At 39.2% G+C, this 26,434-nt stretch overlaps 1 protein-coding gene across 2 annotated transcripts in view; it reads right to left on the reverse strand.

Annotated features, from left to right (window-relative positions):
* Positions 1-1,417: 1,417 nt before the first annotated feature.
* LOC122492270 (limbic system associated membrane protein) overlaps positions 1,418-26,434 on the reverse strand; it is a 660,170-nt gene continuing 635,153 nt past the window's right edge. The window contains exons 8-9 of one of the 2 annotated variants that reach the window (XM_043595988.1): positions 15,428-15,460; positions 1,418-9,318 (exon numbers count right to left, since the gene is read on the reverse strand). In XM_043595988.1, coding sequence (XP_043451923.1) covers positions 9,221-9,318; positions 15,428-15,460 — 131 coding nt within the window. In that variant the 3' untranslated portion in view covers positions 1,418-9,220. The remainder of the gene's footprint in view (positions 9,319-15,427; positions 15,461-26,434) is intronic. The other variant, XM_043595989.1, reaches the window with a different exon arrangement.

The following is a 26,434-nucleotide window of genomic DNA, read 5'->3' on the forward strand; positions in this document are numbered from 1 at the left end:
AACTCATTGAAGAAGGGCATTTTTAGAGTTTTACATAAAATCAGTGGTGCCTGGATGGCTCCGTTGGTTATGTGTCCAACTTTGGTTCAGGTCATGATCTTGTGGTCCGTGGGTTCAAGCCCCGCATCGGGCTCTGTGCTGACAGCTCAGAACCTGGAGCCTGCTTCAGATTCTGTGTCTCCCTCTTTCTCTCTGCCCCTCCCTCACTCACTCTCTGTTTTTCTCAAAAAATAAATGCTAAAAATTTTTTTAAGTTTATTAAAAAAATTTTATATAAAATTCAAATTTGGGGAGATTAGGCCCTTAAACTGTCTCTTTAAAACAGAGGGGTTGCAGGGGCGCCTGGGTGGCGCAGTCGGTTAAGCGTCCGACTTCAGTCAGGTCACGATCTCGCGGTCCGTGAGTTCGAGCCCCGCATCGGGATCTCGCGGTCCGTGAGTTTGAGCCCCGCATCGGGCTCTGTGCTGACGGCTCAGAGCCTGGAGCCTGTTTCCGATTCTGTGTCTCCCTCTCTCTCTGCCCCTCCCCCGTTCATGCTGTCTCTCTCTGTCCCCAAAATAAATAAAAAGGTTGGAAAAAAAATTAAAAAAAAAAAACAAAACAGAGGGGTTGCAGGGGTTTGTTTCTGTCTGAGACCCTTTGCTGATTATTGAAGCTGATCACTAGTGCTTACTCACCCTCTCCCCAGCCACCCGCCCTGATTCTTGTTTTTTCTGACCTATTTTGCCTACTAAGAGTCAAACTTCAGACTCTCCCCATCACCTTCCCCATGTATACAATTAGCCAATCTCACCTCTTTGGATTGTGGATTGCTTATTTCTCATTTTCTCTTGCCATCTCCTGTCTGTCCTGTGCAATGCTATAGGAATTCTATGGAGATTTGGAAGCATTTTGTGAAGGGAATAGCTCTCAGTAGGAATAGAAAACAAACTTTCTTTTTCATAAGTAGAAAAAGATAGGTGACTTTAAAAGTAATTTTATTCCTTCCACTGTTATCAGGTAGGATCTTATTAAAGTGAATCCTTAAAGATATCCCTGCTATGGAGACTTTAAAGAAAGAATATAAACTCCCTAATGGTTTTTGGGGACCATGTCCTAAGATCTCTTTCAAATCTAACAATCTGGAACTTCTTAATGCTTTGTCTGTAGCTTCCCAATGGTAATTTATATTCATTCTTATGATCCCTTAAGGGAGAAAGAGAAACCCACAGAGAATCTCTTTGCTTAGATGAGGACAATTTTTGTAAATACCACATTCCTCTCTGTGATAAAAGAGATTTGATAGCCTTCCAGTGATTCTTCAGTATTTTGTCCACCCCTTCCTCACATGACTTGCACCATCATTGGCTTCATTTCCTGTCTTATTCATGAAAACCTCCAAGGGGCAGTGCAGTCAACCACAAGATCACTGACTCAGTTCAATGAAGACACATCTCCTTTTCACGTTTATTTCATTTTGCTTTAAGATCACAGAAGAGCAGAGCATTCATACGTGTAAAGTAACAGAAGAGAGAAACAGAATTTAAATACATTTTAAAAGAAAGGAAAAAAAAGCTTTTTTTAATTTTAATTTTTTTTTTTACACACACTGCGCTTTTTATTTTCCTTCACAGAGCTAGTATCCAGGGAAAAAATCCATCCAATAAACAAAAATAAACTTTGAACAACAAAAAGCCCAAACAAAAAATGGCCATGTGTTTGTATCATCAAGGAAAATTTCTGTTTATGTCTACAGGGCTGAAAAAAAGGAATATATTTATATATATATATATTTATATGTATATAACACTGTTAATAAGGAGAATTCTAACCAAGAGCAGGATTTATACACCCTTCAGTAGAGCAGTGAGAAGGAAAAGGTGGAGGAGTGTGGGGGGAGAGAAGGTGGAGGTTTTGTCCCGTGCTTCTCTCCCCCTACATTTTTTTTTCCCTTTAACCTTCCCCCAATCCCAGTGAATACTTAGGGAGCAGGACCTGGCCATAATCACCAGGATGAACCATTTACATTCTCTGGTGAAGAGCAAAGACTTAGGGAAGTGGGTCCAGAAAAGGCTACAGATAAGCTTAGAATTACTGCCACGTGCCATGAAGCTAACAGTTTCGTATATTTTCTTCATTTTGCAAGAAGCAGAGTTTTACTCTGTGCCTGGCTTTACATAGAGAAGGCTTGTACAGAGAAGAATGTAGCTGTAAGAGTAGATCCAGGAGCACCACTCAAAGAGACACCTCTGAAACAACCATGGAAATGGGGAGTTGTCCTATGGGCAGGCCATTCATCCATTTAAAAAAGCTTCCTAAGTAGTCTAAGCACATCACATACCCTCATCTACATCAAGTGATATTAATGCTGGGAAGTCATGAATAATCCCTGGTCCTCAGTACATAAGAGACTCAGAGTCTTTCTGTTCTCCTAGGCAATGAATGAAAAGCTACCGTTGGACAGATGCTAAGTTGAGCCTCCAGGATACTGTGGGGCTACACTTTGATGGGTTAAAACAAGTGGGCTTGTGCTGAATCCATCCAGAACATGGCACAAGAAAGCAATTCCTCATTAACAGCCTGAGAAACATCATTTCTGTATGCCTTCTTCTCAGAGAACTTAACAGAGAACTTGCACATTTGATTCTGGCCTTCACAACAACTCTTACTATATTCAATTCTGTAACCTCCTCAAGTGTGTTTATTTTTGTCCTATTTTCAACTTGTCATCTTTAAATGGTATCGACTTGTTCTTTTTAAAAATGAGGCTTATTTTCTCTCCATCTTCTTGCTTGACTTCATAGGCTATAAAGTCAAGTTTAGGGAAAACTTTTGCCATGAGAAATTCCTTCCAAAAACAAAATGCATTGTCTTGCCTGTTTCTCACAGAACAGCCTTTTAAACCTGCCTGAGACCACATGCTTACTACCATCAGCACAAGCAAAAAGTTTTCAACGACACACATTTACTGTAATGAGGCACTTGGCCCAGGATGAGAAAAAAAAAACTGACGTTTCCTGTCATATGCACAACATCCTCACTTGTTCCATGCATAACACTCAATCTGGTTATTTCCCTTCTTCTGAAAGGTTATTAGAAGAGAATTCAAACGTTAGATTATATATTATAAGGAAACAACCCCAGCTATTTCAGTGCCTTCAGTATAATCTGGATGTGTCCTTTCTCTACATTGCTAAGAAGTTTTGATCAGAAGAGAATTTTAGAACCAGTCCAGGGACCCTGTATTCTAGAAGGTTTGGCTTTTGAAATGGAGATGATGGAATGATGGTTCTGAGAAAGGAAGCTGGTATAGAGGCCTACGTGGAGGTGATACACAGCTGCTTGGAATAATCAGCTGAATACATCTTATATGATTATTAAATTCTTATTCAGGATCAGAGTTTAGAGATGACAGAGGTCTTAGAGATGTCATCCAAATTCCTTACTTTCAGGATGAGAACACCAAGTCTCAGGAAGGCTAAATGGCTTACTTGAGGTCACCTAAGCTTGTTTGTGGCCAGACCCAAGGCTACAGTCCAATTCTTTTAACTTTCTGCTTGACCTTAAAGTTGCCATTTATCTTGGGTAGAGGAGTGTAATGTTTAAGTGTAATGTTAATTTGACCTAAATTTCTTTCTATAACCGTCCATGCAGAAAGTTCACGTGATCCCCAAAGTCATCTCTTTGATGACTTTTTGTGGTTGTTCAAATTGTAGAAACTCTCTCTGTCTCTCTCTCTCTCTTAAACACATCAGACCCTTCAGAAAGACCCTTCAGAATAGGTAGGTCTATTAGATTAAGTAAAAGTAGTTATTTCCTAGGGTAACTTGGCAAGATGTTTCTCAAGGATAGAACATATTTCTTATATCCCACGATTTCTTAGAATCACGATGGCAAAGAAGATTTCCTGATGTCTTTGCTCGATGAGAAATAAAAACAGTAATATTTTGCTCACCACGCTGTGGGTGACTTGGACCTATTGAAAGAAGCCATCTTAGATGATCGGTAAGAAGTAACAAGAAGACACTGGGAATAGATGCAACAGACACATGAGCCCTTAAAACTCCTTCCTCTTTATTTCCTCATTTCCCTTGCTTTGGGGTCAGGTGAGACAACTATGGCTGCAGTTGGGGGAAACTCCACTTAGTTCCTGTGGGAACAAAGAGGTGGCCTCCTGAGGCTTGAGCAGGATGTGAACCTTTAATAGCTCCTGTGGGTCTACTTCCTTTCGCTGAGGCAACCTTCTTGTTTGGGACATTAGTCATCCTCCTTCCCATTCTGACCTGTGAAATGCTTCAGTTTTTATTTATTTTTATTTGATTTTTTTTCTTTAAGATTCACAGATTTAGCTGAACTTGGGCACTGCATGAAAAAATGAAGTTTACATCGTTTATATTATGTACATAAACTAGTGATTTACATTGATTTACACATGATTGGTGCCTAATTTATTAATCAGCACACAGTATGTAAATGCACTGAAAGGAAATCAAGATTTTAAAATAAGTTTTCCATAATATCCATAAACATTTGCACTGGTGTAAATGTTAAACCTAAACCTAACGTTAACACCAGCTTCCTTGCCAAGAGGAAAGTGATGTACATTGCTGCATGAAAACAAATTCTCTCTTGAATTTCAGTTGGCCACATTTGACAACACAGCTACATGCAAATGAGAATAGTTTACTTCTCTTCTGCTAGTATGCACATAAATGTAAACTCCATTTTGCATTTAGTGAGATGTTTACAGATATAATGTCAACTATGACGGAAAATTTACATCACTGGGGCAAATGTAGTCTTTGGAAGAGAAATATTTTAAGTATGTAAGAAAGAAGGTTTCCTGAACTGAATTTCCATTTCTTAATTTAGGGTCCTATCTCACTATTTTTGTGGTATGTTTCACATTTGTCTTCAAAATATTAATAATTTTCATAGGTCAGATATAGCACTGCACTTATATTTCTATAAAAACCGATAGTTATTGGTGACCAAGACTAAATCCAGGCAAATAAGTTATGAAGATGAAGAGAAAAATAAGGCCATGGTTAATCCCATGGAACTTGGTCCACAAACAAATTCTTTTTAAACAAATAATTACAAAGTGGAAAAAAAATGGGGCTCTCTATCTTTCTAAATGAAGCATAGCTCTCTTTTTTTGACCAGATTCAGTTCTTTTCTTCCTTTTAAGTTTAAACCATCATTCTAGATTTGTCTTATAATACATACAATATTGTAAATATAGCATCTGTAAAGATAAGATTAAAAAAATACATACACATATATATTATTTTTCCACAAATAATTCAAGGCCTGCAAAAAACAAAAGGAGGGATTCTGGGAGACAAGTCAATAGAAACAGTCAAACCACAACCAACCTGGGGATGGAAAATGTGACTCTGGAGTAGTTAAGAAGCTAACAACTTGGTAGGTAATAACTCAAATAATTTCATGCTGAGGAGTTTAGTTTTTGTGTGCAAAGGAGGTAAGTCCATTTTTGGAGGAGAAACAGATTTTTGTTTCTCTCCCCAAGAACATGAAAATCACGAGTACTTTTACAAGGTCTCTATGAATAGCCCCAGTTGACTGAATATGTAGTAAAAAATGCCCATGGCAAGGGAGAAGTCTGTCTGACTTGGAAGAGAAGGCAAAGGTCAATAGGACATTTCTTCCCCATGAGAAAGCACAATGTTTCCCCTAAGCCTTAGTTCTTTTAAGGGCAGAGGGATTTGATGTCTCAAAACAAGTAAGACTTTCCTCCAACAAGGCAACACCTTCTGATGAACGATTGCACAGAGGATATAATTCTGCAGTTGTAAAACCTAGGATAGTTCTCATTCTTCAGGAAGTGCCCTTGGTCAAGGTCATTTCTGCATTTGTTAACTGAAGGTCGGATCTAAGGATTTTAAGAATGGTGGCGTGTCGTTTTGCATACAAAGGACATGAAAGATATTAGTCATTCAGATTAATTGATGAATTTCGCTCCTCTCATGGTATTGTTTTCAACCAGTTGGTTCTTTTCAGTGCAGGGTTTCAAGTTTTGACTACCAACGGACAAGATTCTTGAAGGGATTTATAGCAATATGATGAACTAAATTCCAAGAAGTCCCACGTTCAGACTCAATTTCTTGGTGTCAGTCCTCTGGCTCCTGCCTTTTTTCTGACCTTCCTCCAAACTATGTTCTCCTCCATTCTTCACATTGCTTAGAGACATTCTCAAACCTAGGAGATTTCTGGGGCCAATGTTTGCTCTGAAACAGGAGCCAGGACAAATGTTTTTAAATTCCCAGATCCTGCCAGAGATATATGCAAACACCACAATATTCAATAAATGTTTAATTATGTTTAATATATGTTCCATTATATTAAAACTCAGGGAACAAATGGTGCTGACAAGGCAGACATTCCTTTCAGTGGAGAATCTCCTTCCATAAAACCAAGACCTTGTCCTTATGATAGGGTGGAGACAATAAGAAATCTAGGTGTATGATTAAAATGTGTCACATGCCACAAGGATCTGTTCCTGAAACTGATACTAAACTGAACTAACTCCTACTACTTTTCTTTTCTTATACATCTTTAAATTAGCGTGAGTTCCTCTTAAGCTTCCACTTAGGGATGTGACTGGCTCTTCAATATATGGGGAACATTTATCATCAAGGATGATAAACTTATATTCCTGTACTAAGACCAAAATGTTAGAGAAATCCCCGATTGTCAATAAATTGATGCTGGATAGGAATATGGCTCACCTTCCCTATATTTTAGTAGCTACTTTCTTGGATAAGAATTTCTGTCCTATGCCAGGATCTGCCACAAATACTCTTATCCATCCTCAAGCCCAATTTGTTTGCCCTTCTGTTTCATGTCTAAGTGGCAAAATCACAAAAGAAGGCTGGTAATAAGCTTTCTAAAACAAACAATAGAATCCCCTAGAACAGATTTAAAATGTTGCTCATCAAAGAGATCATTACCTTCAAAGACAAGGCTCATTGCCAAGAGCCTTTAATTAATAAATTCTATCAGAAATTTCAAATCCTCCCCTTTCTTTCCTTCCCTCTTTCCTGTCTCCTCTCTTTGCCTCTCCCTTCCTCCCTTCCTTTCTCTGTCTCTTCCTTTTTCTATTCGCAGTTAGGAAGTTTTCTGTTTTATAACATGTAACAGCTATTTTTCAGGTTCCAAAACTAGGTGAGGTACCATATTTGGCTTTTCTGAAATACATTCAGTTATGACCTCAGCAATAATCTGTGTTTTCATAAGTTGAGCCACTTCCAATGCCTCCTATAGTCTAAGCGAAAGCAATGGTTGGTTTCCTGACAAAGATATTTACAGCCAGCTCTCTCTGCAAACCTTTCCTAAGAACATCCTGGTGCTGCAGTGATACCAAATGTTGTGGTATGCATACAATTTCTGCCTAAATTATTACAAGTTTCCCAGATCTTTTGATTAAGGAACTAACATTTCAGATGACTCTTGCTGATGTAAACTCAGACATCATATCCCCCATAGTATCTTTCAGGAACTAGAAGCCAAAAGTGAGCAGGGAAGGTGGAATATATCCCAGTGGCCTGGCCTAGGATAATGATGAACCAGTATGAACAATGGTACTGCAAACATTACCAGTGGGGCAGAAGGGAGATCGTGCAAGCCACCAAGTAAAGTATTAGCTTGCAACATCAGGACAAAAATCTGCAAAGGAGCACAAGGAATGGATTCTTTCTTGTTATGGTCAATGCTGTGTACAGAGCTCTGCCCACATCTCCGCAAGATGAGTAGGGATGTGGGCATCTGTCTACTTTTCATGCCTTGCTCACTCTCCATATAGGAAACAATCTCTGCTCAGGGGAATCCATGGGCCAAATGCAGTGTTAGGTGAAGCTCAGGGAGGGGGCAAAACAGAGCTGCTTAGGATCTCCATGTGGCTCATCATCCTTTCATTGGGAGTTAACACTTGGAGACCTTTCTGCTTCTTGGGATTTACTCAACACATGCTACTCACTCCTGCAGCAAAGCAGGTCCAAGCCTGCAAAAAGCCAGGAAATATATGAATTCCTCAGACTCCTGAAACAAGAGTGAAATCAGAAACCTTCTCTCCTAGGTCACCTCATTGACGTCACTGATTCTTTCTACTGTTTGCTCACCCCGTCAATAGTAGGCACTTTCATTTACAGTGATATTCTGAGTGACTCTCGACTGGGTTCTGATGATTAGACTAGGAGGAATATGAGGTTCTGCCCTTAAAAGGGGCACAGCTTGGTGTGAATACACACTGATGTCATGTGACAGCCATGGAGGGGTGCTGGGGGGCTCTGCTCCATGCCTGCTTCTCCACCATGTCCCCCAGCAACTTGTCACAGCCGCGTCTCACAATTACAATGCGGGACAGTATCTACAGCACAATGAGTCTATGTACACATGGACCATTCCCTTGGCATGCTTTAGAGAGAGACACACACGCTCACATACTTGTATACCCACGTGAGAGCGAGAGGCTTGAGCACGCACGCACAGTGGAGAAAATTAAAATGGCACTTCCTAGCATTTGCGGCATGACTAGTGCTGGGGGGGGGGGCTGTGAAGAGAAGCAGCAGCCAGGGGGTTCGGGGGAGGGAATAAAACGGAGTATCAGGGATGGATGTGGAGGAGATAGAACACACTGAAGGGGGAGGAAATGGTCTTAAAAGTTGGGGAGATAGTGGAGGCAGGAAAGCCAGATAAAGGCTCAACACGGATTCCAGCATGGATTCCACTGATAGTCTGAAATGGCTACAAGTCAGCTCAAATGAAAAACAGAATAAAAAAATGATGGAAATATAGACACCAAAGGCAAGACCTTAGTTTTTCTTTCCCCACAGATGAAAAAGAATGAAGGAAGGATAAAGTGTGTGTGTGTGTGGTGGGGGGGGGGGGGGTGGTTAACATCCATCTGATACTTCTTCACTTGTCTTATTTTTACAACATCCGGGTGTCCTTAGCATGATGTGGTCTTTGTATAGAATACATTTGCATCGATATACACATATCCTTGTAGAACTTTTCCCACCCTGATTTACTGAAATTTTTATTGATGGACTTATGTATTTTCTTCTTCGTTTTCTTATTTCCCCCTCCATTTATAAACACACAAAGTTGTGAAATAAACAGTCTCCCCCCATCTTGCTCTCTCTCTCTCTCTCTCTCTCTGTATCCTGTGTAACGCATTTTTGTGTGTTTTTTAAATTATTTTAAAATTTTTATTCTATTAACATTTGCTGAGAAGGCAGAGCAGAGATGCTGCCAGCAGCCACAGTGGTACGGCCAGACTGATGGATCCATTTATTCCTCTCACCGACCCAGGCCCTGCAGTGCAAAAGAGAAAGAAAAGAGAAGTTACATTCAGCCTGCTCTATGTCACAGCTGACTGCTGACAGTATCAGAGGTAAGAATGGGCTGTGCCTCAAAGTCAGTGCTTGTGTACAGCCCAGGAAGGGCTCACAGTCTTTCCTAAATCCTTCTCCTTGAGTTCTAAGTATCTCAAGGGATATCAGTGGTTGAAATACATTTGAATACAAACTACTCTTGCTGGAGAAGGCTATCGCTGATGTGTCTGCTGGTGCAGCGGGCTCCTCTTCACCCAACCTCTTCTTGCATGCTGTGCCCTGCATAGCACTGTGATGCCAGAACTCATTAAGATTCCAAGCACTGGTGAGGGTCCTTCAGCAGCCAGACACGGGCTCCTCCAGCTGATTCATCACAGGATCTCCATCAATAAAACATAGAGCCAATCCGAAACTCTCATTTCTCAGGGGGAAGCAGTAATTATTTATTTGTTAATGGGGAGGGGAACTGTTTCCAAGGAACATTTATGGCTGGATGGCGCCTTAGCTATATGCTAGAAAATAAGTCAACTCCTTGTAGAGTCTTAAGAGGTTGCAGGAGATCATCTGGTCCAAATTCTTCATGTGACACTTTAAAAACCCAAAAGCAAAAGCAACCACAAAAACCACCACCACCACCAGCAGCAAACCTAGAGAGGTTGAGAGGCAAGTCCAAACCAGAAGCAGAACTGAGATTTGAACGTGCCCAGAATTCACCCTGGAATGGCAGTCTATGTTGTTTCCCACTGTCATCCGAGTTTTCCCAACATGGATACGATTTTGGGGACGTGGGTCTGGATCTAAGAGGGAGATGGGAATGGAGAGGAAAGTGGAGAAGGGATTTGTGTAGACAGAGAGAAGAGAATTGGGGCAGAAAATGTGAGTCCCATGAGCTTGTCCCCTATGCTTTGTTTGCTCCATTTTCTCCTTTTGTATAGTTCTGTTTGTATAGATCCATTACAAGAAGAAAATCTCGGTATTTTTCACAACAGAGATTTTTAGATTTAAGGTTGTATGCTTAGACAATGATGTTCAAAAGAGAAATCAATGTGACTAATTATGGGTCACTTTGCAGTTCTGAGGTCACATATGCAGATCAGTGTGTGTGAATGAAGGTGCATGTGAGTGTGCTGTGTGCCCATGCGTGTTTAAACCTATGATGGTTTTCAAGTGCAATGGAAGCATCCTCTGGTGTGCACATGTTTCCAAAATTGTCTACAACTATATCAGATCAGATGTAAGATAACAGGGAAAATGTTGAATTCAAGAATGTTCTAATCTGTGTTCTATATAAATAATAGCAACAACATCAACCCAACAAAACCAACAATTACACAGCACTTGTTACCAGGTACTGTCAGAAATGCTCTACCAATCTAAGCATATAACCATGCTACGAGGTAGGTATTATAATGGACCCTTTTCCACAGTGAGATAATAAGAGGCACAGAGAGGTTAAATCTACGGCACAAATTCACACAGCTGGTGAGCAGAGGAGCTGAGGCTTTTACCCGGGCAGCTGGCTCCTGTCTTTGCCCATCACCACTACAGAGTGGTTACATGGGGAAGGAGTGCCAGCGAGTCTCCTGTCAAATCAATTTTGGGTTCGTTTAAAACAAGAGCCAGAACAAACAAAACAACACGGAGGCAACCATTATCTTGGAACAAGTGATTTTCAATAGAATATTTTTGACTAGAATGTTTTCTTGAGAATATTAAAAACATTACTTAATATAAAAATATGAAGATATACAAACTGTGAACAGCATAGTTATAAAGTAAGTATAAAATAAGTATAAAATATAAAGTATAAAACATAGTATAAAATAAGCTTTATTATCTGGAAAGCTATGGAAATGCGGAGTAAACAATTTAAATATTCAATCAGTCAATTCTGCAGTTTTCTGAATGGCTGTAGGATCATGTTAATAAAAGACACTTTTGCTACCTTCATGTTTTTCATGAGGAATTTAGGCTCAAGAAGATTATGTGTGTGCATAAAGTACCTGATGGTAATTGTTGCCCGGGCACTGGAATACAAACATTTGGAGTCTCAGCTCAATGCCTTTCCTTAACCTACCCTCCATGCCCTTCACCACCACCATTTTTGGCCTTTGTGACCTTTAAGCTCTCTCAGTGGGCACTCTCCAGGCCTTCTGGCCAGATGGCAGTGCATTTCCCCATCATTTTAATTCCTCTGTATGCTTTAAATGGCATGAACTCTATGGCACATTTGTTTGGATTAGTGTTGTCAGTACAGCTTCCAAAACAGAGAAAGACTATACACAAATTGAGGCCATACAGGACTAAACAAAAATGATTTTTGTTTTGCCTTAGGGATAGGGTGAAACAGAAGGATTTTACAAAGAGTTTAATTTTGCTTATTTCCTTAATCTCATTTTTAGTGCTGCGACAGGCTAGATTATCTCTCAGACATCTCGGAGTTGAGTAGTAACTGGGGAAGTCTAAAAACCCTAGTCTTAACACTTTTTTTGAAGGGCAGTAAATATTTGAGAAAGCAAAAATTCCATCATTGAAAAACATGATATATACATATATGGACCTAAATAAACATGGTCACATATAACATACTTGCTAATGTATCTACACACATATATATGCAGATACAAAGAGAAGTATATATGTTATGTGCGTACTCATATATATACATATGATATAATGTACACGTGTATTACTAGTCTTTTAATACATGTAATTGAGAATTGGCTGTTACTTTCACATGCTAGTCTATGATATATATAGGGATCCCAGTATGACTGTGTTAATAATCTTTAATTTTATCCTTAGTAGAATTATTATTATATATTTGAAATGCATTTTGTGGATCTATTAAAGATATCTTCATCTCTATCAATTATTATTTATTAAGTGCTCTCATATAACTGTTTGATGTGCTTATATGACATGCTCTTTTCATAATTGGTTTTGAGAGTAAACAAATAGCTTGAAAAAAATGCACGGGTAAATGAATGAGAGTTGGAGAACCATCACAAGTGTGTATGCAATTATAGATATATATGACTGCATAGGAGACTACTTCAGTTAATGGCTATTTCAGGGAAGAATAATCAGCAAAATCATTAATTACATTTTAGTTCATAGTTATGAAATTTCTGCTTATTTGTGAAAATGCAAATGATAAATCTTATTTCCCACACCAGATGGCCAGGCTCAGCAAGTGCTTTTATATACTGACAGATATAATGAAAGCAAGAGTCTGTAAACATAAATTAGCCTTAAGAATAGATGAGCAAATAGAACCACAATTCAAAAATTGCTACATGTTTTTCATACAACAGACAAAAATCATGTCTTGGCAGTTAGGCACATTCTATATGTGTTTATGTATGTGTGCATACACTTACATGTGTGATATCTCGTAACCATGCAATAAATGGTAGCATCATCATTATTGCTATTAACTATAGAAGGTTGGATTACAGAAAGGCATGAAATACCTCTGAACCAAAGGTATTGGTTTGTGAATTGGGTCAAGGCTTTTAAAGTTTGACCTGATGGGGCAAAATTCAGCTATAGCAAGATTGAGAATCTTGAGTCAACACACCAGGTCAAGGTTCTTGACCCCAGGACAGGATTATAAGTGAGACTCTGTATCAGCGTGAATGCTGGACTGCACTTTGTCACAACAATGTTTTTAAAAGGGAATTTGTGATTAAGGACAAGGTTGATAAAACATCCTGAAATTGCAGGATATGTGGATTTTTGGCAAGTCTTTTACAGATCTGATGCAGGATACTCTGCCAATTGATTTGTCTTTCAGTAAAATCTCAAAGAAAGTACAAGGTGATTTTCCAACACCTGCTTTAGAGGGCATACACTTGGAGATGCTTTATGATTCAAATCTAGCCAGTGCATTTCTGTTGCTTCTCCTGAGTACTTAGGGCTCATTTTCCTGAATGTAGGACTAGATTTATTCAAAATAATCATTCTTTAAAAATTAATCATTAATCACAGCCTCAGTGGTCCTTGGGCATTCCTTTCAGCCACTAAGGCATCAAGGTCTGTAACGGTTTTATTCCTGTTTTCAGCCACACAAGAAAAGAAGAAAGAAGACTAGGTGAGTTTAAGTTTGAATTCTACTTAGAATTATTAAGGGCTGACCGAATGACTGAGAATAAAACAAAAACTCAGACAAAATACAAGACAACTGTTAAGCAAAGGAGAAAAATAATATACATCTCTCTTAGATATTACCCGGATATGCAGGCTAAGGCACTTCCCCGTTGGGAAGCCATGTTTAAAGGAAAGCCTGATAAGATTGACTCTGGCGCCACCTGCTCACCACGTTCAGCCAGTACAGCTTCCTCTGGGTGAATGAATTGGGGGATTAAAGTTTATAATCTCCAGGCTGGAGAATTGAAGAGTCATTTTTGATGTTTAATTTGAACAGTGTACCTTAGAATTAAATTTGGGTTTCTCCTACAAGTCAGTCTTGGATAAGCCTGAAGTATTTTCACAGTAACGTCCATCACATCTTTTCCATCACAACAGCATCAAATATTTTGGCATGCAAAATTTTGAAATTTTAGGCTAATGCTTAGATTCCCTTTGGGTGACACTAGGAATTTATCTCAATGGTCTTTGAAATAAAACCCTACGCCCAATTTCTCCATCCATACCAACCCCCTGAGGAATCATATGTTCATTCCATTAACACTAACCACTTAAAATTCAAATGTAATTGATAATCATGGCATTGGGGAAAGAATAAGGTCTGAAGGGGACAGGAGTTTACACTTTCTTGTACCAAATGATCTTGGTACAATGTATGTACTTCTGATGTCCTCTTCCCTGCTGCCTTCTGTGAAGATTTGTTAGAGCTGGCCATACACAAGGTGCTGAACCTTTCCTGGGAGTAAGCAACAAAGGCTCCATAATTTTTAATATTTATTTATTTTTGAGAGAGAAAGAGACGGAGACAGAGAGACAGAGAGAGAGAGAGAGAGAGAGAGAGAGAGACAGAGAGACAGAGTGTGAGCAGGGGAGGGGCAGAGAGAGAGGGAGACACAGAATCCAAAGCAGGCTCTGGGCTCTGAGCTGTCGGCACAGAGCCCAATTCAGGGCTCGAACTCACAAACCATGAGATCATGACCTGAGCCAAAGTGAGACGCTCAGCTGACTGAGCCACTCAGGTTCCCCAAAGGGCCCATAATTTCTGTGGCTGTTGGTCACTAGTAGGGTCTAAGTCCCACAATAATAGGTTTTCACTATTGAGAAGGACCTTGGCTATCTCATAGCCTTTGAGACTCAGAGAAGAAAACATTTTCAGGTGAGACAATTACCAATCCAAGTGAGTGGTCATGAGAACTTAAGAAGGGTAATGTCTGGCCATGCAGCTTTCTCTGTGACTCTGGTCTGGGGATAGACTCTGTAAGGATTTCTGTTGGATTTCTAAGGAGGGTGCCTCAGAATTGGTAATTGTTTGCATTTCATGAAGCTTTAACTTGATTGCATTGTCTTTGCAGGGAGACCTGGGTGATTTTTGTGCCATGAGGCTGGCTGATGGAGGCATGTGGAGTAGTTCCTGGGAGACCGCAGCAGTCTGGGTGTACTGAAGAAAGGGGAGGTTATCTGAAGACCTGGGAGAACACTGAGGCAGGAGAGAATATTAAGTGTTCAAGAGCTTCATATTAGGAAACACTACTCTATTTCCTTTAGCAATGTATCCATTTTAATAGCCAACAAGACACAGTAAAGTAGGCTCTATATTTTTTCTGAGAGCCCAGTCATTGGACAGCGAACATTGCCAAAAGTGCAGATCTGCAAGAATTAACCACGGCCACACATGGAAAGTGGGAGAGGGAATAACTTGTTCAGTTCCAGAGATTTAAAAATGAATAGCTACCAAGAGCAATATAGGGGTTATGGGCTTTTTGTGAACGAGAAAGTTTGCAATTTGGGAAACATAGTGGCAAATACGTTATGAAAATTATTATCACAAATTATTGAGATGAAATGAACTCAAGTGTATAAGACCCCAATATATGCTATGAAATCTTAATTTTAACACATAGAAGATATTCTTTAACATATAGAAATAAGAGCCATACCTTTTTGCTTGAAGTGCACGGTGGTGCCAATTTCTAAAAAAGAAACATTTAACAAAACAAAAAACAGATAAAAAAATTTTTTTTTTATCAACTGAAAATAAGCACAAAGGTAATCTGGTACTCTCCACTGAAAGGAGAATGGGACAAAAGGTAGAAAGAACATTCTAATAGAAACACATATTGGTAGAGATTGAAAGAAAGGCTCATGGAAAGAGATTGTTTTGTTGGAACAAACGTGCAGTCGGAGGTGGCAAAAACAATTTCCAACTACAAATATTTGATGTTACATGTTATGTGTATAGACAAGTACAAGAACTCTGAGAATGGCAGGTAAAAGTACTCTTGACCGCAATTTAATGGAATGATGGAATGTGTCTAGCCTCCGATCCCATCCTGGCATTTTGTCCCTGGTTGGTTCATCTCAGGCCAATCGACCTTCATATTTTTCTTCTAACTAAATCCATTCCAACTTTAGAACTTGTGCACATGCTGTTTCTTCTGCTTGGAATGTTTCTCCCCCAGATCTCTGAATGGCCCAGGCAGTCACTTCATTCAGATTTCTGCTGAAATGACCCAACTCGGGAAGGACTTCTCCCATCACCTTATCAAAATGGTACCCTCTGTCACTTTCCATTCTTTTACCCTGATTTATTAATGTTATTAACACTTATCCCTACTTGGTATCATTGTATACATTTCCTTATTTGCTTGGTTAGAGTTTATCTCCTCCACTAGAATATATGTTCCATGAAGGCAGAAGCAGTGTATGTCTTGTCAATTATTGTATCCCTGTGCCTGCATTAGAGTCTGACATTCAGTATGTGTGCAATAAATACTTGTTGAATGTGTAAATCTCAGGGTTGGAAGAGCTCATACAAGTCAAATACTTGAATTCCCTTTTGACTATCTTTATCAACTAAACTAGAATACTGTTTGATCTTTAGAAGTAAATATGGAAAATTTCCATAGGATACCACATTGACTCACAGGACCAACTGAATGGTTAATTAGATACAGGAGTCCAAACCATGGCTGTGGGATATGGACTGTTTTCTCTGAAGATCAGGATGTAGCCTTGAACCCCTCAATGACACGCTTTCATGAAGGAAGTAAATTGACTGAGCTCTGAAGCTAAAGAGAGTCTTTTGAACTAGACATCCATTTACCTCATTTTCCTGCTTAAAACTTTTTCATGCTTTCTTGTGTCTTCCAGGATAAAGACCCAAATCCTTAGCATGGCACCTAGGACTCTACCCCTTCATCTCTCCAGCCTCATCAATGTCTGTCATCTCTGCATCCTAGCCCACATGCCTTCCTTCATTCTCCAGGGTATAATGTTTTTTTCTGTTGTAGGGCTGATGGCCCAATGTTATCACTACTAGAAATCCCACTTCTCCTTTAGAATTCATTTATAACTTCCACAGGGAAGGCTTCCTTAGTCCCCTTAGTAAAATTCAGTCCCTTTTTTTATAAGCTCTGCTCTCCTTCATAACACTCATCTCAGTTTTAATTTTAAATACATTTGTCTGAGGTTTTGAGTAATGCTTGTCTTCATTACTGGACTGTGAGTTCCATGGAGCAGGGGCTGTCTCTGCTACTGCCCCTTGTTGTAGTTTAGCCAATGCATGAAGGCACTCTGCATGCACAATGGGCCAAAACAGATTTAGAATTACTGAAATATGAGAAAAATAAATATATGCCAGGCATCTTCCTAACAGAGTCTCTGTTAAAACAACAGAGAGTCTGAGTAGCTAAATTATTACCCGATTTAACACAAAGGGGTCAGAACTTTAGAATTAGGTCTTCACAGTTCCTTGGGGTTCAGTGCAGTCTATTTCCTTCACAGATTTTCCATTTGTTTATCCAAAGGAGGTCACAAGGAGAAGTCCTCAAACAGCATACTGTTTTCTGGTTTTCTTATGATGGCTATAAGAAGGGCACAATTTTCCTAGAGTCTGAGATCTTGAAAATGTTTGGCTACAATTCAGCATTAGTGAAACTAGTATAAGCCAGGCTGTTCCTAACAGCAAGCTGTGTCTATGTGTAAGAACGGCTTTCCTAAACTCGTCAGATGTGGGTGGAGGGATCCTAGTGTGAATGTTCTTTTGAATTATGATCGCTGGTGGACCTCCAGATGTACTTCTGAAGATGCTCAAAGCTATTGGCACCTGTCTTTCTGTCTTTGAGGAGTTAGTCTATTACTTGCACAAGTAATTGAAGTCTTCTGTATGGAAGCCCATACAGAAGGATGTAGAGAGAATTCTGCCCCTCTCCTAGCAGAATCCAGGAACTGTTGTCATTTTTACTCCAGAAGTGAAGCTAGATTTCATCAAGATATTAAGACAGTAGTCTCTACCTGTTGACCACACTGATCATTTGACCACTGATGTTTCAATTGTGTATTAAACATACTGCCACTAATTTTTCTAATATTCTTTGAAATAAATGCTTTGGCTTAAAAATTGTTGAAGAGGCACTGTAGAGAATGTACTTAATATAATGTGAGAAAACTGAGGCCCAGAGAGGCTAATTGGTTACCCAGGCTCACACAGAACAGAGCTGAGACTGAAATCCAGGGCTCCCACTTCTCCAGCCATAACCCTGTCCCTTATTCTACAATTTCCCTCTGGTACTTTTGTGAAGGCAAGGCTATGTACCTATATAGCCTATATAACTCTAGGTTTATCATAGGATATTTACATGACTCTCCCGACCGGGGACAGTTTGGCTCTGCTCTTGTGCAGAGTGAACTTCCCTTCTTTCTTTGGTCAAGCCTTCTAGTTTCTCATTCTTTAGAATTTGTAAGTATGCTGCAAGGTCATAGAGTGATTGCTTCTTGCCCAAAGAGGCCTAGATCCCTAATGGAGCCATCTTTATATAAAGAACACTTGGTTCCCCCTGCTCTATCCCTGATCCACAGGCCTTCTGGGATAATTCCAAGCAACTGTTCAGGAGCCTGGGTGGGCAGGAAGACCAACAGTCCTGCTCAAGCTAGAAAATATCACTAAACCTCTCTGTGCCTCAGTTTCATTATCTGTAAAATAAATTTAATTAACATGCTCCTTATAAATTTGTGCTATGGGTTAGATAAATTAATTATCATACTGTACTTGGAATGCTGCCAGATACATAGTAAGAGTTATTGTTATCAGATTTGTGGTAAAATCCCTTCTAGGGAGGACTTTCAGTGAAAGTTTGGTGGAAAAGAGAAAAATATATCTTAACAAGTAGGCCATGCCAGTGCAGATCCAAAGAACAACAACAAAAGTCTACTGCACCAATACGGATGAACAAAACATTAACAGGTGTTAGCACACTGCAGTGATAGGGAAGCAGAATGACTAGGCAGCGTGTTGGTCTGGAGAACTCCAGCGATATGCCTGGTTAACCAGTCAGTGACTCAGGCCTGGATAAGAGTCTACATGTCCTAAATATTTCTCTTAGGGATCAGAAACTCCCCTACTAATTGAAAAGAGTTATTAAAAGAAGGATTTGAAAACGTTGCTCCAATATTATACTCTATGAATAAAAGCTCACAAAAAATCAGATAAAAAATATGCATTTGCTTGAAACACCTTTAAAAAGCAAACCAGCTTACCAATTAAATTTTAGGAAGCACTCCCTATTGCAATAGATAAACTGGTTTGTGAAATGCTAATGATCTTAAGACTTGGAATTCCATTTATCTTTAGGAAAAGAGAACAGAGTGCTTATTCTGTACTATTATTTCCTATTTATCCTCTTCTGTTGGAATAGAACCTTCCTTTTTGAGGAGCAAAAACCCTGCACGTTTTTTGAGCCTGGCACTTTGAAATCCTGGTTGTGTGCTGCCATCTTGTGGTAATATAAAGACATATTCCTATGTTCTGCCTAAAGGAATTGCCTTTGTCCACCAGGTGGCAGTAGTGGGAAAAAATAAAAACTTTTTATCACTCAGCGCCAGCATGAAAGGTTACATTTCAAAAAGGAGTATTTCTTATTCTTACGGAAGAGAAAAAAAAAATTTTTTTGTTGTTGTTCTTAACAACTGAAAATTATTCTTCTTTTTGTAGTGCTAAGGTGATTCCAAATTCTTAAGTAAAACTACCGTGACGGGCATATTATTTCTGTAGGGATTCCCTGGACACACTCATTAGAATACATTTGAAACCTATGATTTTTATACCTTTCAGGAAAACATCTTACCACACATTGACCCTGCTTTAACAAATACACTTAACAAGTAAGCGTGACAACGCAGGTACAAAGAATAAAATAAAAAGATAAATCTACTGCATCAATACAATGGACAAAATTTTGGGGAAGTTTAGTACAGAGAAAGTTCTAGAATTCTCTGGAAGCATTATTGCTACATGCTTAGACTTTAGCTCTGGCTGATGGAGTACAAGGAGACCGTGGGGGAAAAGAATTTAACACTAGAGAAAGCAAGTGTTATGACACATTTATTTATGCTCATCCGTCTTTGACTTTTAATTTTCAGATTTTTAAAAAGTTTATTTATTTATTTTGAGAGAAAGAAAGAGAGATCGGGCAGGGGAAGGGCAGAGACAGAGGGAGAGAGAGAATCCCAAGCAGTCTGTGTGCTGTCAGTGCAGAGGCCAACATAGGACTCGAACTCACGTGGGGCTTGAACTCATGAACCCTGAGTTCATGAGTCTGACACTTAACCAACTGAGCCACCCAGATGCCCCTAACTTTACACCTAGCCATGTTAGACAAGCCTGCAACATTGGAAAGAGCCGATTCAGTCTCTCTAATAGGCATAGACCATGTCTTCCTTGTTTACTACTGTCATCTCAGCTCACTATTTCTCTAGCATGGAGTAAGTGTCCAACAGATTTGCTGAATAAATGCCCATGCATAAATGAATGGATAGATGAATGAACACATGAATGAGTGACTCAATCAATTAATACCTGAAGATCTATCCTAGCTGGGATTCTAGGTAAAGGAAGATTCTATTCTGCTTTAGGAACCATCATGCCCTAGTGGCAAGGCAAAATTATTGCTGAGAATTCAGGCATTTGAAGAGCCAGATGGGGCCAGGAGTTACTTTCATCAGTCCCCAAATTCAGGCAGGTAGAAAAATTTTTGGAGTGTTGAACTTTATTTAAGAATATCTTCCCAACTAATGAAAATTTAAATTTTGGAAGATAAAAACCCAGGCTTCTATTTTTGTCCAAAGGCCAGAAGACTTATTCTTACCTCTTACCTTCTCATCTTCCATGATGTGGTAGGATTCATTTATTCATTCTCTCTCTCTCTCTTTTTCCCTTTTTCTCTCCCTTTCTTTCTCTCTCATTCTCTTCAGGAATTGAAGTCAGTGATATGAAGGTGAGAGAGATGTGTCATTGGAAACTCTAGAGTTTATACTTTGGAAAAATCCCTTACTGTCCTAGGTAATGTACAAGTCTGTGTTTATGAACAACTTTGGCATTTTTCCTTCTTTGAGTTCTATCTGGAAGAGAAGATGAGGGTACAACCAATCCATAAAGGGAAGAATTGATTTTCAGTGCTTTGACTCTCTGGACTCTTAACCACTTACCTCGAACCCGCTGCTTCTAAGCACTCATTCATTCCCAGCCATGTGTAGGATATACAGAGCTTTGGAGGTCTATGTTGTTTGTGCGGTTGTTCTAATTTCATGATTACTTGAACATAAATGGCTCACTTTTTAACCTGCCACAGCCATTTGAACAAGGAAACATTCTCTCCTCTGCTGTGTATGGCACAACTCTTTGTAGAAGGCCAGTCATCTGATATGCCTTAAGGTTTTGAAAATGACATATGAGTTTGAAGATGTAAAATGATTAATTGCCCTCCCCCACCCCTGGTTCCCCACCATTCTGGGCCATCTAGTAAGACTGTATGTTCAGGAGACAGGGAAGGTCCAAATTCAATGGGGATCTTGCCCTCCAGTTGCCTGGAGAAAGTGAGAGAGACATGGGGTTAAAATCCTTAAGGGATTTAATAAAAGAAATGAAGAAGATTCAATGCACTGTCTCATCTTCCTTCACTGATGCTGAACACCTGAAGCATAACATTTATAAGGTTCCTCGATGGGCACTTATGCTTTATGTGCTCTTTTACTTTTTGTCACTGTTTTGAAAAACAAAACCCTTATTATTATAGTGGCTTAAAAGGGGGATGTTTATTAATTCAATTTTCAAATACACTTTCAAGCTTAGACAGTTATTAATTTCTTTCTCGCAGGTTTCTCCACTGAGAGGCTTTAGGCAACAGCAGCATCTACTTGCAAGTATTATTATTATTTTTTTTTGACATAGAAAAAGATATGCCTGTGATTTCTGTTTAGGTTGTTGGAGTTTTTGATTATTTCCCACTTACTGTATTCATATTGTACAACCCTTCATGCCTAATACCTCTGGAGTGATGTTCTCTGAGAACCACAGCAATGATTCTGGGTGTAGTTCAGGGGGAAAGGCCAAAATAGAGAAACAGGGCTAAACCTCAACCTTAAGGCTATTCTCATTTTTTTTTATTTGTTCATTTTTTAAGTAAGCTCTACACCCAATGTGGGGCTTGAACTCATGATCCTGAGATCAAGAGTCATATGCTGTACTGACTGAGCCAGCCAGGCATCCTGATTCCTGTTTTCCTAGTTCATAGGTGGACTATTATCCTAACTACTAAGAGAACATATCAAACTAGCTGGAAACTAGGGAGTTTTAGTATGTCATCAGTATTTGAGAAAGGAAGATGGCTTTCCTTAACTAGCTTCAGGTCATGAAAGGAATCCTACACTTTACTTTCAAATACTTGTAAGGGCTTTCCTCTTCACATTTGAACAGAAATGGACCTCACATGTTTGGTGCTATTTAGGAGTGAGTCGGAGCCCTAAATGTTTGAGCAGAATATTTGCCACCCTGGACATAGGGTAATAACTCCTTGTTAAATGAATACACAAACCCAAACCAAATGAAGGCTGATGTAATTTCTAATTGTATAATGTGAATAAAATATTTGAGAGTCATTTTTTTATTCTCATCAATTAGTGAACAATTCTCTATAACCAAATGTTCTACAGTAAAGAGGATCAGAAATTTTTTTAAAGGTTATTACATTAAAAAAGACAAATTTATAAAAGGGGAATATTACTACACCAATTTAGAGAGAGCGCTCTCACCAATTTAGAGGTAAGCGCTCCCATATCTGAAAGGCAGGGGGGCTATTACTGGAAATCCTGGAGGTGACACAAAGGAAATGTCTTATAGGACGAGTCAGGGTGGACTTGGATCTGGAAGAGATGTGAGTGAGCTGGCAGCTGTGGAGACAGCCCTGGCCCCGGGCAGGAGGGCTGGTCCTGAGCCTGCCCACGCTGTGAGCAAGTCAAGAAACACACTCAGCCTCAGAAAGGACAGAAAACAGAGAATGGCCTAGGTGTTTTAACTTAAACATTTTATAGTCTACTGACAGCTCACACCTCAGATGAAACATTTGTCTGTATCATATTAATGATATTATCTCTGAGGAGAGAGATATATGTGATCTTTATTTTCTTCTCTATAGTTTCATACATTTTCAAAACCTTCCATAATGAGAATGCATAACACTTATTATCAGAATAGAAAATTATTTATAAAAACAAAGAATTGCATTAAAAGAGAAACCTCGAAATATGGGGAAAAGAAAATAATAGTTGGCTTTGGGTTGACATTATAACAAGGAGATTGAATTTTTTTTCTCTTTTTTAGTTGGCTGGCATCATAGAGCAAAACCAAACAGAAGGTAAGATAGGTAATGTCTAATTTCTATAAGGAATATAGTCTTAACAACATAAAATGACAAGGCAATAAAAAAATGCTTTATATGGGTTTATGAGGTCCTTCTGACCGTAGGCTTGATATAATTGCTCTGTAGAGTAGTATAGGTGCGCGATTTGACTTTAACTGCTATGGACCCTGCTCAATGGCAATATGGATTGTTATAGAAAGTGCAGATTGGCCAAGCATTCCCACCACAAAGAGAGGGCTTCATTAAGTCTGTTATAGCAAGTCAGCTTTCTCAAATCCTACAGGTTTCTTATATAGCCTGAGAAATTTAAATTTTAATAATCAATGAATTAAAATGTTAGAGAATGCCCAAGGGTCTAAGTTTAATAAAGGAGTTTCCCAGGGCCACTCCACCTAAAAAACATATGAGATTAAAAAAACTCCACAAGTAAATGTATTTGAATCAGCTGTCAGTAACGTATTGGGGCCAGACATGCAGTTTCTGCCTTCTAGAACAAACAACTGCTTCTGCCCTTGTATCTAGAATGCACCTGTTGTACCTGTGGGTACAATTCTGGCCTTTTGCCCTTGTTGGAATTTAAAGACCAGTCATCTCATTTAATAAAGAACTACCTCCCAACCCCAAATCTGCTTAGTTGTTGGTACAAAGTAGATTATATTTTCCATGTTTAAAAACATACATTTTATGTATATTTTAAAGCCTTTTGTGCCTTCATTTATTTGACTTGCTAAAAAGGATTAAAAGCACAGGTTTGCGTAGGTCTCTAGAGATTGTCATTCTTTCTGGTTTTCTTCCTCTCTTTTCATTTCCCAGTCTTAAATTGTGAATTGCAGATCCATTTTAGAATACATTTTAGATTTAAATTCTAAGATTCAAGACTGTCTTTAATCCATGTAATGTGTGTTTTCATTTTGTGTGTTTCAAAATAAAAAAAACCATTCAAATACCATAAAACAAAGTAACTGGCCTGCAGAATTTGAATGTTGAGATAACAAATGAATTTGTGAGGTTTTGGGGACCAAAGCTCTTGGAAATAAGATAAGGGACTAAAGAACGTGGTACGCTCTGGACCTATATCCCTTGGACCTATGTCTACGGCACTAAGCATCACAGTTCAGGACTTGGTAAAGGCAGTCGTGCTTTGGACCTCTGCCAAGTGACTTTATTACTCACAGTGCCAGGATGCCTCAGTGATTCATACTCCTGCTGCATCACTGACTCCAAATATAACATCACCACCAGGTTCTGGAGCAGATCCTTGAAAATATTGATGGCCCCTTACAACCTGACCCTTCCTACAACTAAAATTGAAATTTACCATCAAACCTCCCTGTTGAGAGGCTCAAAGTTTTCCCTAGATGTTCTGCCAAATAGGCTCTCAGTATTTTTTTTTTCCAAAAACCTCACCCAGAACAGTGCTACCTACCATACATAGAGTATACAGTATTGGTACATGTCTGTACAAATAAGCCAACAGATATTTCTTGTCTTCAAAGTATAACAGAGGTATAAATGCAAATTCCCTTGCCTTTAAACCCCACTGGTTTGTCACATGTCTTTTCTTTTTAAAACAGGCCAGATGCAAATGAGAAGGAATAAGAAACTATTAGGGAAACGGCATTTTTCAGATTTTAAGAATTAATTAGACTTAATATTGTTTAACTCTCTCCGGATTCTAAACTTTTGTATGTACTGGAATGTTTGCTCCTCTGTTTCCTCCTTTCTGCCTTTTAAACTTCACTTTCACCTGGAAGCCTTCTCTGACCAGTCCAGGCTCCCTTTTCTGTGCTCTATACAGGTATACAGGTATCCTAACCTTAGTAACGTTTCTTATGATTGCTTAACCCTCATCCACTGTCCCATCTGGTCTGTAAGCTCTGTTAGTGCAGAGGCTGTGTCCTGCTTATTTTCCACAGTCATTTTCAAGACCAAGCTCAGAGTTTGCCCTAGTCCTAGGATAGGTTTTTTGTTTTGTTTTGTGTGAATGAATGGTGTGGTCCACATATTGTCCATTGTCAGATAAACTGGGCCAGAAATTACTTGCACTGGCCATCAAGAATGAAGTCTCTTTCTTGTGTTCCTAATGGTAAGAAATCTCAAGAAAAAGAAAACACGAACTCTAAAAGAAACCGTAAAAAGCACAAGAAAGTGGAGAGTACATCCAAGTGGAGAACAACAAATCACACTATTAATTGAATGACTTAGGATGGGAGGGTTGATACTCTAAGGGAAGACCAACGTCCAATGAGTGAGATTGTTCTTTTTTTTTTTTCTTTTTTTTTAGCACTGCAACACTGAGCACCTTTCAACGATGAACTTACCTGTGTTCTGGAGCTCTGGCGAGGAAAACAGAACCCATCTCCCAAGTTACTTTCTAACTTGCAGTTCAACAAAGAGAACTGCAAGCTACTGCTTGATTTTTTCTTTCTTTCTCTCTTTTTCTTTCTTTTGTTCTCTTTATTTTTATAGTTGTTTCTGTGCTCCAAACATCCCTTGCTTCCAAGTCATACAAACTCCACACACATAATCAAGAAAAACACTTTAGAATGGCCAAGCAACTTTCCGACAGAGAACATGGCTGGGAAGGCCTGGTGCTGTGTGGCCGAAAGAGGACTGAATGGTACACAGGATGGACAATTAACCAGAACACAGCTATTTCATTTTTTTTAAACCACAGGATGCTACTCTTGCCCCAAACAATGTCTCTCAGGCAGTTAAAAAAGTCCCACTGGAACTGCAAAGTTTGGAAGGTGAGTGGTTAATTTAGAACCATTGTTACAAGTGTAGGGCAGAGAAAATAGAATGGACTGACAGCTGTGATATATAGTAAAGATACTCTGTTAGTGGTAATGCCTAGGTGTTAAAACATACATATGTGTTACAGAGATGTGGGAAGCATTTTCTTTTACAATCAGCATGGTAATAAGCAAAACAGTGCCATAAACTATGGTGGTGCTGGGCTCCCCAGGGTCCAATTAGGAAGCATGATAAATGACTTGTAAAGTCTCTCCCCCCCACTGATTTGTGGTGGATATAAGCTGACAATTCTCGGTGGAGTCCTAGTGAGTGGTCTGCCTACTCCCATCATACATCTGGGTACATAGGAACACCTTAAATTGGAATTCCAAACTCATTATGTCATGCTGTGTTCTTACTTGGCAGGTGTGTTTCCTCACAGCAGTATACAAGGGGAGATATAAGGTGGGACCACTTAAGCTGATTTTTTCCCCCTGACTGAGGTGCTTGTTTAAT

Source organism: Prionailurus bengalensis, chromosome C2 (genome assembly GCF_016509475.1).
Source record: "Prionailurus bengalensis isolate Pbe53 chromosome C2, Fcat_Pben_1.1_paternal_pri, whole genome shotgun sequence".
Lineage (NCBI taxonomy): Eukaryota > Metazoa > Chordata > Mammalia > Carnivora > Felidae > Prionailurus > Prionailurus bengalensis.